Source organism: Galeopterus variegatus, unplaced genomic scaffold (assembly GCF_000696425.1).
Source record: "Galeopterus variegatus unplaced genomic scaffold, G_variegatus-3.0.2 Scaffold307, whole genome shotgun sequence".
Classification (NCBI taxonomy): Eukaryota; Metazoa; Chordata; class Mammalia; order Dermoptera; family Cynocephalidae; genus Galeopterus; species Galeopterus variegatus.
Genome location: NW_007726418.1, coordinates 222317 through 235024, shown reverse-complemented (window position 1 = coordinate 235024; position 12708 = coordinate 222317). Strand labels below are relative to the sequence as shown.

General features: G+C 41.1%; 1 protein-coding gene across 1 annotated transcript in view; it reads right to left on the bottom strand.

Annotated features, from left to right (window-relative positions):
• Positions 1-851: 851 nt before the first annotated feature.
• LOC103586125 (kinesin-like protein KIF15) overlaps positions 852-12708 on the bottom strand; it is a 20118-nt gene continuing 8261 nt past the window's right edge. The window contains 7 exon segments of the mRNA XM_008567279.1: positions 852-928; positions 5151-5328; positions 6205-6414; positions 6655-6731; positions 7419-7542; positions 10616-10643; positions 10645-10739. Of these exon segments, the coding sequence (XP_008565501.1) occupies positions 924-928; positions 5151-5328; positions 6205-6414; positions 6655-6731; positions 7419-7542; positions 10616-10643; positions 10645-10739 (717 nt within the window). The 3' untranslated portion in view covers positions 852-923.

The window sequence follows — 12708 nt, the reverse complement described above, 5'->3', positions numbered from 1 at the left end:
GGTGCTCCCGCAGAGGGTTCGGATCCCATATAGAGACCGGTCCGCTCACTGGTTGAGCACGGTGTGGGTGCGACACCGAGGGTTGCGATCCCGCTACCGGTCACAAAAAAAGACAAAAAGGAAAAAAAAAGAAAATGTGGTATATCTACACAATGGAATACTACTCTGCTATAAAAAAGAATGAAATACTGCCATTTGCAACAACATGGGAGGAACCTAGAGAAAATTAAATTAAGTCAAACGAGTCAGGCATAGAAAGAGAAATATCACATGTTCTCACTTATTTGTGGGACCTAAAAATAAATAAATACACAAATAAACTGGGGGGGGGAGAAGACACAACATTACAATTCCTTGAAGTTGATACAGCAAGCAAACAGATATGAGGTTGTTGCGAGGGAGGAGGGAGAAGGAGGAGGGAGAGAGGTTTAGGTAATGGGCTACAATAATCAATCACATTGTATACTGACAAAATAAAATTTATAAATAAATAAATAAATAAATAAAAACTTTGCCTAAACATGTAAATAACATAAATGCCCAATTATCAATATTAACACTATAGCAAATGCACATTTTTAGGTAATGGGCTACAATAATCAATCACATTGTATACTGACAAAATAAAATTCATAAATAAATAAATAAATAAATAAAAACTTTGACTAAACATGTAAATAACATAAATGCCCAATTATCAATATTAACACTATAGCAAATGCACATTAAAATAGGTGAGCATGCATGTATATATACTTTACCTAGTTAGTTCTTTGAATTCTTCATATTCTTGCTTTGAATTATTCAGCTCTGTCTGAATTTGCAGGAGTTGTGCTTTTAACCTCTCAGTGTTTGCAAATGAACATGGTTCTCTTGGAGCTTTAGCAGGAAATCCTTGCTGAGCTGATAATAAGGAAACAATCTCAGTCTTTGAAAAACAAAAATGGCTAGTTAGCTCAGTTGGTTAGAGCACAGCCTTGCAACAAACACCAAGAACAAAGGTTCAGATACGCTTACCAAGCAGTTGCCAAAAAAACAAAAAAGCAACAACAAAAAAACACATTTTCTAAGTTCTTTGGTTAGGTATCAATTTTGAGGCACAAGGATGAAATATGAGAAATGGGTTGGAAGGTGGGACCTAAAATACAAGAGTTTATTACTTAGCAGGAGACATGGGATGCCACATAGTATCCCAAATAGGTTTAGAATTCATGTTTAAGAAGCACAGAGAGCCTCTGGTTGAGGCAGCGGAACAGACAGTCCCCAACATCACCCTCTCCCACAAATCAACCAATTTACAACTATAGGAACGACAGCCAAGCTGGGGCTGCCAGAGCTCAGAGGAAGAGGAGGAGAGACCTACAGGTTCTTGAAAGCAGGAGAAGCCATGATGGATCGCTCCTACCATTTCAAATTCTGGCCGGTTCAGGGCTGGAGCTGGTGAGTGCAGAGAGCAAGAGCTGGCAAAAGCTGCTGCTGTGCCCTTCCTATGAAGTTGCTTGGAGGCGGCAGGGGAAAAGAGGGCCTTGGTGGCCCTCAGGCCAGCAAGACCACTAACAGGGTTCCCGTGGACCCATGTAGGAGCGAGGAGCCACAATAACTGAAAAAAAGAGCCACTCAGGAGTCGGTGAGTTATCGCAAGGGACTAGCACACGGCCCATCCATGGGAAGTGTTTGGAGTGCAGGCAGTGGGGGAGACAGGCCCACCCAGGGAACATTGGGGCACAGCATGGACAGATCATCTGCCCTCCAATCAGCACAAGTCAACTCTGTGTAGACTGGTCAGGAATATAGAACTGCAGGGGGAGCAGTTTGCTGAAAAGGCTCAGGTCCAGACCAGAGTTTCTACACAACCCAGCTGTACTGGATCTCATGAGACCGGAAGTACTTACAAAGTCAACCATTAAAATTTGAGCTGTACAAAAAGCCTTCCCCAGGGAATCAGTAGCAAAGAAGCAATTTAGCTCAACTACAGGGCTCAAGTGCTGGTCCCCACAGGAAGTTCCACCATTTTAGAAGTAAAAGGACAACAAATTAGTTCCAGTGCAGAGTTTAAGTAGTAGAAACAGCATATAATCCAACACAGAACTGAAAGAAAAGACAACATACCCACAGACCAGAGACAAACTTTGATATTAACTAGTAAAGGTCTCACTTCACCAAAGAACACCTACAAAACCTAGAAGGACTAGAAGCCCCTGGGCCCCCAAACCAGGAAGTAGGGAGAACCGGGGGCCTCATCCATGCTCCCTGACACACACAACCAGCCTAGGAACGACCACCAAGCCACTGCAGAAATTATCCCAGGCCCCTGAGCTGGGAAGGTGGGGGGCCTTGGGCCTTGGCCATGCTCTCCTGACACCTGCACCTAGTCCAGCGATGACCACTGAGCCACCTCAGGAAATACCCTGGGCTCCCAAGCCAGGGCAGTGGGGGACCGAGAGCCTCAGACACATCCCCCCAATATCCACACACAGTCAGTGACAACCACCAAGCTGCCACAGGAAGTACCCTGATCTCTGGAGCCGGGCAGTGGGGGTGCTGAGGGCTTCAGCCACACCCCCCGACATCTGCATTCAGCCCAGTGATGCCCAAGCCACCACTGGAAGCCCTCTGGTCTCCCCTGCAAGAATGAGGGGGGTACCACAGGCCTCAACCACACTCCCCCTTCCTCCTTCTCCCACCCTACTTCCTTCCCCCTTCCCCTCTCCTCCTCCCACCCAACTGTTCTGCAACAACATTGCAGAATGTAAAAACAGATGGAGCCAGGGACCAACCCCTCCTCCTGCAACCAGGCACGCTGCTGCTGCCATGGGGTGTGTCCGAGGTCCTGAGGCATGCAGTTGGCAACTGACCCCTCCTCCCACAACCAGGAAAGGAGCATTCCAAAAACACCACTTCCATGTGAGTAGCCCACCACAGCCACTACAATAGCCACGTCCGAGGTCCTGAGGCATGCAGTTGGCAACTGACCCCTCCTCCCACAACCAGGCAAGGAGCATTCCAAAAACACCACTTCCATGTGAGTAGCCCACCACAGCCACTACAATAGCCACGGCTGCCACAAAAGCAGCTAGATGCCACAACCACCGTGCAGATGGCCTGCCAGCCACTCGAGTGCATTGATGGAGAGTCACCAGTGAAGACCAAAGAAAAGAAGAGGATGTCTCTCTCCACAAAGCCCATTCTAGAGTGATAAAAGAAGCATCTACTCAACGATAATAGTGAGGACCTGAACACACACCTTTCTCAGCACTGGACAGATCATCCTGGCAACAAATCAACAGAGTATCCATTACTCTTTCAGAAGGAGAGAAGAAATCTAGGGTTATCAGAGGTGGGGGAGGGGGGAGGGAAAAGGGGATGGGGAGAGATTGGATAAGGGGCCTAAAGAATAAGTATGATTTGGGGCCGGCCCGGTGGCACACTGCTACAGTGCGCCGCTTAGGAAGTGCGGCAGCGCTCCCGCCGAGGGGTCGGATCCCACATACAGACCAGCCGCTCACTGGCTGAGCGAGGTGCAGGAGCAACACCAAAGGTTGCAATCCCGTTGCCGGTCCTGGTCCAGTACGGGCGCGACACTGAGGGTTGCGATCCCGTTGCCGGTCCCGGTCCGGTACGGGGGCAACACTGAGGGTTGCGATCTGATGCCGGTCACGAAAAAAGACAAAAAGAAAAAAAAAAAGAATAAGTATGATTTGTAATAATATAATAATATATATGCTAGCAATATTGATTTGATCAACATACGTCAACACTGAACTCCCAAAATGGGTATAATCAATTATGATTCGAGAATAAAAAAAAGAAAAAAAAGAAGCACAGAGGTCACAGTATGGAGAGGCATAGTTAAGGCAACAACTTTCCCATTGAGAGAAAGTGCAAACAATGACTGAAGTGCAACATGCCTAATGCTGGATGAAGAAGCATCTACAGCTGAATCTTGCAGGAGTTAGTGCTAGCAGCTAATGTTAACAATCAGTGAGTTATGTAGAAAAGGAAACAAACAGCAAGGGCAGCAAGTTGAAAGAACTTGGTATAATCTACCAGCTAGAAAATATTAATTTTTAGGGATTGCTTAGAAGACTGAGTGAAGAGAGTTCACTGAGTTTCAGCACAGAAAAATATTATGTAAATGTACTTTAGAGTATAATGGATGCTTGGAAAGTGGTGGGGTCCAGAAATTGTCGTCAATGTTTTTCAAAGGTAATAGTAAGTCAAGGTACTACTAAAGCCAAAATGGCCAACCAAATTCACAGCATTTCTATATAAGAAATATAGTTTAAATAAAACAGAAAACCTGATCTTAATTATAAACCTAAAACCTTAGTCTTTCCATAACCCCCAAACTGTGAATTTTATACTTTTATTCAGTTATAACAGAATGGAAGAAGGCTTAAAAAAGGAAAATTCAAAAAGCAGAGACAAAAAGTCTTCTTTATGAATGCAGAATAAAAAGATTAGAACTTTCTCAATTTCGGCCTAAAAGGAAACAAAGGCCAAGACTGAATATGATAAAAGACCATGAAAATACTAACTCCAGGAATGCGGCAAACACAGACTTTGTTACCAAATCCCAGGGCATTAACACCAACAGCTGCCAAGCCTGTAGGTTAGATTTAGTACTAACTAAACCACTTTTCACAAAGTAAAAGCAAAATTATGGAAATAAGCGTAACAGAGTGCACACATTGGTAACCACAACATCAGGACAACAGTGTGCTGGGTGGATCATAAGTCTGACTCCTCTGACATTTCTTACACTGTACAGACCTTAACCAACTTAATAAATATTTCAACTCTATATTTATTCATGTTTAATTCATTAAGCACTTTTCATTTCAAATACTTTAAACAGAAAAATTCCATTTAATAAAAATTAAAAGTAATATCTGAATAAATCTTTTTATCAACAAAACGGAGAAATGTAGTGGGTATTTCCTTGCTATAACTATTAGCCTACATAATTTACTACTCTACGATTTTTGAGAAAAAAAGTTTGGTACATGCCTTTTTATATTATAAAATTAAAAGTATGTGCATAAGAAACTAGCACAGTAAGTCTGGAGGCTAAAATGAAGACCCTAACTACAAGACACTACAATTCCTCTTTAAAACAGCAAGGCATGTGTACAATAATCATTTCTTACTTTTGTCAATTTTCTCTGTGCCAGATATTTCAGAGAAAGCTTTTTCTAGTGTTGCAATGGTCTGGGCATCCATTTCTTGGGCTCTCTTCACAGGCTCTAACAATCTCAGTCTTCTATTCTCTTCCCTGAGGGAATGATTTTCCATAGCATACTTTGCAACTCTGGGGTGGTGCTCTATCTGTGATGTAGAAAAATTACATGAGTTATATTTTTACAAACATTTCCTCAGCGAACTTGTCTCTCTAAAAAGCCATTAGAAAACTTTAGGAATAAGCATGCACTAGTGGCGGTACCCTGCTGCAACTACTGTGGAAAACAACTTGGCACTTGTGATCAGATTGAAAATATGCATATACTACAATTCTATTATTCAAAGATGGGGTCTATACCCCTTGAAATTTTCTTCCAGGCATCTAAGGAGATAGGCTCAAGGGTATACACAGTAGCAGATCCTCATGCAAAGGAGACTGGTTAAATCAACACGCTGAAAAGAATAAAGAAACTCTCAACCAAGATTGAACTGCCCTCCATGATACATTAACTGAAAAAGACAAGGTGCAGAAAAGTGTACAAAAGAAATACAAGTAAAAATATCTATCTATATTAGTTTTAATACTTGTACGCATTAGAAACTCTGGAAAGATACACAAAAAACTGCTAATAGATTTTGTTTTGTTTTGTTTTGTTTTGTTTTAAATGACGTGCCTCTATTACCTATCTATCCTCCCTAGGGAAAAGGAAAAACAATGAGAAAATTTTAAGTCTCAACTTTGAAGAGACTACTGACTGAGACAACTGCAGCTGCCCACTGGTATGAAATTCTGCTTGGCCTGCTGGGGTTGAGTGCTATGTAGTAACATCACTACCTCTTCCCTTTTCCCTTCAGGTTTAACTATTTTGGAAACGGAGAGAAAAGGAATTATGCAACCATACTGTCAGCAGACTTCATTTAAAATAATTTCCATTGCATTAAGGAACAAGTACTAGGTGACAAACTTATATTTGCTTTGAACTTCTTTTAGTTTTAGAAATACTACAGATGCCATGCACTTACTTGTTGTCGCAGAGTTTGAATCTCATCCCTTAATTCTGAGAGTAAACGATCCTGCTCCTCAGGCAGAAAACTTCCCCGGGATTCCTTATGGAGCTTCTCTAGGCGTATTATTTGATCCTCTCGAAATTTCACAATCATTTTATTAGATTGAATAAATTTTTCCTTTTTGAGGGTGAGGTCTTCTAATTGGGTGACTTTTTCTGCCAGAGACTTAAGAAATTTGTAATTTGGTAAAACACGAAAAATAGTTCAGTGTCCCTAAATTTTCATAAACCCAGCAACAAATACTAACTTCAAATTTAATCTTAAAGGCAAAATTAGATTTTTTACCACTTTCCTTTACTTTCTTTATTGACCTAGTGCTATTATTTCACTCAGTAAGGCAATAAAAACCACACAGTGAAAGCCTAAAATATCTTGAATCCTCTTCATACTAATTCAGTTTCCTACCTTCTTTTCTTGTTCAGATTTCTTAAAGAATAACATTGCCTCCTGAAAATACTTCATGTAATTAGTCTTCTCTGTATCTGTAATTGATCCAGTAAGAAAGAAAGGGAAAGGGAAAAAAATATTTCTCAAATTTCAAAACCAAGAGATGAGCTAAAACAGACAGGCTTTGACTGACTGCTCTCACCTCATCTAAAGAAACAGACTGTCATCACCAGATTAGATTCCAAATTAACCCATTCTACATATTAGCTGTTCTTCGAATAAAAGTAAGTTTCTCTTTATTTTGTTAACAAATACAGATTATATGTGGTACGACAGAATTAGAAGTGGACCTAAAAAAATAGGGGGTGTCCCAGGGTGCTGTGCATCTCAAGATCTAATTCACCCTCTGAAGAAAAAAGTCTCTCATATGCTATTTAGTAATCCCATATAGATTACATCTGCTACGACAGAACTTTGGAAGTGGATCTAAATGAAATTTATCAGTCTCTCTTGTTAGCACTTATTAGGGATGAATTATTCAAAATTATTTTGATTCCCCCTTCCCACCATATCTCACAGAACTCAGTGCCTATGGTATCTGTATCTGATTACAAAGTATTGTTTCTATACAGGTGAAATAAACAGAAAGAGGTAAACAAACAGAAAGAGATATTTGTGGAAAAATTTGGGTAGCCTTATTACTGTGCCTATCATCTGGGGGTTTTTATACTAATATTCACACATGGTCTTCTCCAAGATAAAGGACATTGCGCTCATCCTACCTCTAGTCAGAAAGCTTTCTGGTACTATCTGCCCTGAAGTAACCTGGGCCAGTTGTTCTTTGAGTCTCTTCACTTCATCTTGGAGCTGGCTCACATGTCCTTGGGTGTCTTCATTTACCATTGCCTGTTCAAGAATTTTTAAGAAACATTAAAAAAATGCTTTTTGAGTTGTATAGCCCTGTGTTTACCTTTGTTTGGGATGATTTAGAGCGATAAACATCAAACAAAACTGCACTTCCACCTCACAGTCAAAGGCCACCAGAAGCACAGTGTGCTGGCGTGGAGAGGAAGCTTCCTTTTTCTGTGCCTTCATAACTAGAGTCAGAAACAGCACCAGCCAGGCTCTTTTCTCCCTCTCCACTCCTCCCCTAGTGTCCCCACTTGCCTCCCGGCTCTGCTGACTAGCCCTGGGCTCTGTTAGGCTGGGTCCCCCTTAGGATCTGGGTGTGTTCACCTAACATTTCCTTCCCCCTGAGAAGGACAGCTCCCCCACCCTCCCAATAGAGAAGAGCAAACACCTCATTTTCCCTCTGTCCCAGCTCCCTATGGTGAAGGAGCCTAATCTACAAGGGCATGATGACTTGCAAGGCCAGCCTGAGCTCCATCAGCTTGGCAGAAACAACCCTCTCCAGAGGAATCAAAGCCTTTATTTTTTAACCAACTTCCTGAAAGGAAGAGTTGATTTGACAGCTCCATTTCTGTTTTTTCTGTTCTGTATTGTTTTGTTTTTTAAACAGTATCTTCATTTTTGTGGACGATGGAGTTGGGGGGTTCGCTCAGGTAGGGAACTCTGTCAAATTCAATAAGCCTGTTTTATTAGAATGGGTTTACTTGGCTATATTTCTAAAGAAGTACTTGAGGTCTTCAGTTTGTTCTTGCCAAAAACAAAGAAAATTCATTAAAAAAAAAAAAAAGACAACTTATAATAGGCTTAAAAAGGACCACGAACAAATGTACTACTGTGGTATGGATGTCAATAGTGGGGGAGGTTGTACATCTGTAGGGACAGGGAATATATGGGATCCCTCTGTATTTTCTGTTCAATTTTGCTGTGACCCTAAATCTGCTATAAAAAATAAAGTTTACTAATTTAAAAAAATAAAATTTAAAAAAGGCCCACAACAAAAAAATAAATAAAAAATAAAATAAATAAAAATTTTAAAAAGTCCCACAAAACCTAAAGGGTGATAAGTTCAACAGATGAGTACTAACAAGGCCAAAGGGACCCAGTTGTGAAATACCCAAAATTCCAGTGAGGAAATAACACCCTCTGACAGCCCCAAGGTCCCTGTGTTCTTGTCTTAGCTCAGCCTGCTCATTGGGAAAGCTTTAAATAGCTCATCCTTAAACAAGTTCCATATACTTTAGCACCTTCCACTGATGGTGGAGGAGGGAACTTACCATTGACAAGACTAGTATAAGGCTCCTGGTTTTGTTGTTTTGTGTATTAAGAAGCCATTTGCAGTTGCTTCTGATTCTTATGGCCAACCTCATTACAAGGCGCTACTATATGTGTCTGACATCATTGTCACATTGGTGACATCATAATTCTAATTATCACTGCAGTTCTACACTCTCCAAAGACTTCTAGTAAGTCTCAAGAGACTTAAGGTCAGGAAGCTATCATGATTTTTCCTCCTTATATTACTAATACCCCACTGAGGGTCATAATTCAAGGAAATAAAATAAAATGACTAGAACTATATACTCTTCTGATTTACCCAGAGGAAGGGGCAACATTAGTCTCTTCACTCAAACCATGATCAGGGAGTCTACTTGGGGGGTAAGAATGACTGATTTCTCTTTGAAAGAGAGAGAAAATTAGTCTACCAATTTATGGCACTACAGTTCTTTTGTATGGAACCAAAGGGGTGTCTCCAAAGTAAGTGGAAGACTCCTAGGTCTTTTAACAGTCTACACTAGGGGTTGGCAAAGTGCTGCCAATGGGCCAAATATAGTCCACTGCCTGTTTTTGTAAATCATGTTATACTGGAGCACAACCACACCCATTTGTTTACAAATTGTCTCTGGCTGCTTTCTCACTACAAAGGCAAAGCTGAGTAGTTGGGACAAAGACTGTGTGGTCCAAAAAACAAAAATATTTTCCAGCTGGCTCTTTATAAAAAAAGCGTTCTGACCTCTGGTGCACACCAATATCAAAGAAGTTTCGTGTATATAAAGTAAAATGGGGAACCCTTAGATGTAATATTGTGAAATATACATTTGGTCTTTGTCCCTGGCACACAAATCCTAAAATCCTTGGAATCCCCAAAGTGTTAAGTGTCTTTTTGTATGCTAATATGTTGCCTGACAGCCCATAGGTAGCTTCAAGATGGGAGCTGGTCACCTGAAAGACCAAGACAAGATAGAGGGTTGGGACTTTTCAACCCCACCCTCCAACCTTCAGCAAGAGGAGAGGGGCTGAAGGTTAAGTTGATCACCACTGGCCAATGACTTAATCAATTATGCCTACATAATGAAGCTTCCACAAAAATCCAAAAGAAGTAGGGGGTTCTTCAGGACAGCAGAACAAGTGGAGGTTCCTAGAGGGTGGTATGCCTGGAAAGAGCATGGAAGTTCTGTGCCCCTTCCCTCATACCTCGCCCTATGCATCTCTTAATCTGTATCTTTTGTACTATCCTTTGTAACAAACCAGCAAATGTAAGTAAAGTATTTCCCTGAGTTCTGTGAGCAGCTCTAGCAAATTAATCAAACCTGAGGAGGGGGTTGTGGGAACCCCCATTTATAGCCAGATTTATAGGTCAGAAGCACAGACAAAACAATGTGGGGCTTGTGATTGACACTGGAAGTGGGAGGGCAGTCTTGTGGGACTAAGACCTCAACCTGTGGGATCTGACCCTTTGTCCAGGCAGATAATGTCAGAATTGAATTGCATAAAGAACACCCTGTTGGTGTCCACGGCAGAAATGACTGATTGGTTGCTGGTAGGTAGAAATCCCCACACACTTCTTGGTGACCAGAAGTCACAGAAGTCATTGTTGAGTGACAGAATAGGAAAAATACTTTGGTTTTCCCCCTCTATCCTCAGACTGGAACTGTAGACAACGTGAAAGACAGTTTGTCAATGTTATCAAAAAAAAATGTACAGTATTGCCACCAAGGCTGAGAGAATATCCCAGTGTCAATCTTAGCGAGCATAACCAAAAAGAGCCCAGGAACCCAATGATCTACTTTACCCGTAGTAAGAAGGTAAGTTTGGAGTCTGTAGCAAACATGTCTCTGTTTTCCATTACCCACATCAACAAGTGCAGTGATTTCTTGGCTCAGGCAGCTCAATGATCGGTTTATGTTACCTGCTTCCTAAGACGTTGGGGAAAAAAGCAAAAATTTAGATGTACTGATTACTTTCTGGTGTTTTGAATTAAAATATATGTAGCGGAGTGACAATTCTGTATGGAAAGTCAAGTCATGGACAATATTAGTTATGAACAACTAACTTTACAACAACAACAATAAAAAATTTGCTCAACTATTCCCTAACCTTTTTCCATTTGATGTACACTGTAATTTTAGTATTCGAAGACAAACACATAAATTGTGCAAAGAAAAAAATACTAAGGACACCTCATGATTTTAATAGTTTAAAATTCACCTGCAGCAAGAGATAAAGAACAGAAAAAAATATAGAAAAAAAAGTTGGACTAGTTCATTAATAGGCACATCTTTAAACCCTTTCTCATTAAAATGTTTAAGGGTGTGGTAACTAATAACCCACCTCCAAAACCTCTGAAGCCCCTGATGAACTTATTACAAGAGAATATTCAGTCTTAATTCTGTAAAGGATAATAAAACTCTTAAAACAGTAGTTTGAAGAAAAAAGAAAAAAGCTTCGGCTAAATATGTTCCATTGGATTTCTACTGTAGGTAGCATATTTTGATACTTGGGTCTGAAGTGATGAGAGTATTGAAAAAAAAGAGTGAAAATTATAAAGCAAAATGTACTGAGTTCGGAGTCACTACTATCAGTTATTGTTAAGTAAATCAGAAAGGTGGTTTACTGGCATGGGTGACAGCACTGTCTATGGAGCTGGACTGACCTGGTTTGAATCTCAGCTCTACCCTTATTAGCTTTGTGACCCTAGACAATTTACTTCAGTTTCTTTATCTGTAAAATACAAAGGATAATAGCACCTACTTCCTATTAGGCCTCACAATCAGCTCAGCATAAACATATCCATGTTAACAGCTTCTTCACCCTGCCCCCTCCCTTTCTCTTAAGCAAGTGCTTTCTGAGAAAAAACGGATTTTGTGCAAAACAGAATCTTGTGCAGAACAGGAAAACCGCAGAGCCATTCCAAAATGCTGAATGCTCAGAATAGCTACCAAACCCCTTCTAAAAATTTATGCTGTCCACCCAAACCCCTTCTCCTAATTCAAACCCTACAAAATCTCTTTTAGTCTGTATGGGGTGGGGAACTGATCTTTCAGTCTCCCCTCTAGGTTCGCTAGAAATAAACTCCCTGATGTGGTAAACGTTTGGCTTGGAGTCCTTTGATCTCTTTGTCTTGCCAACCTAACACTTCCCAGAGTTGTTGGCAAGGTTAAATGAGTTAATATAAGCAAAGCATTTTAGAATAGTCTGGCATATGTCCTATTATAAACATACGCTATTTTTATTATGCTTCGTATCTTAATAGAAACACAAGCCTTTGGTTGCCTGAAACTTCCTGAGAGCTCAGAAGACTCAAATCCTCACTTTTAATGCAAAGAGTAGATCTCTTCTTCACCATTTCTGACTCCCCGCCCCTAGTACACACATATCCTAAACTACAGAATCCACACATTTCGTTGGCAATTCATATTATAATATATAGACATAGACATATTGACAATACGTATTACACAGAACTGCTAATACCTTAGCCTAGGACTAGGTCCTTAACTCTTTACACCTAAAATATTAAACAGCATAACTGGTCTCCTTTCTCTTTAGGCTCTTTACCTCTTGAAGCTGGAAGTGGTGAGTCAGATGGTTAAGTTTTTATAAAAAAGGCTTTCTTCATGAAATCACTCATCTTCTCAAATCTTTTTTGTGTGTGTGTGTGTCTTTTTTCATGACTGGTAACGGGATCGCAACCCTCAGCGTCACGCCCGTACCGCAACCGGCAACGGGATCACAACCCTCGGTGTCGCGCCCGTACCGCGACCGGCAACGGGATCGCAACCCTCGGTGTTGCGCCCACACCGCGCTCAACCAGCAAGCGGATCGGTCTCTATATGGGATCCAAACCCTCGGCGGGAGCGCCGCCGTGCTCCCAAGCGCCGCACT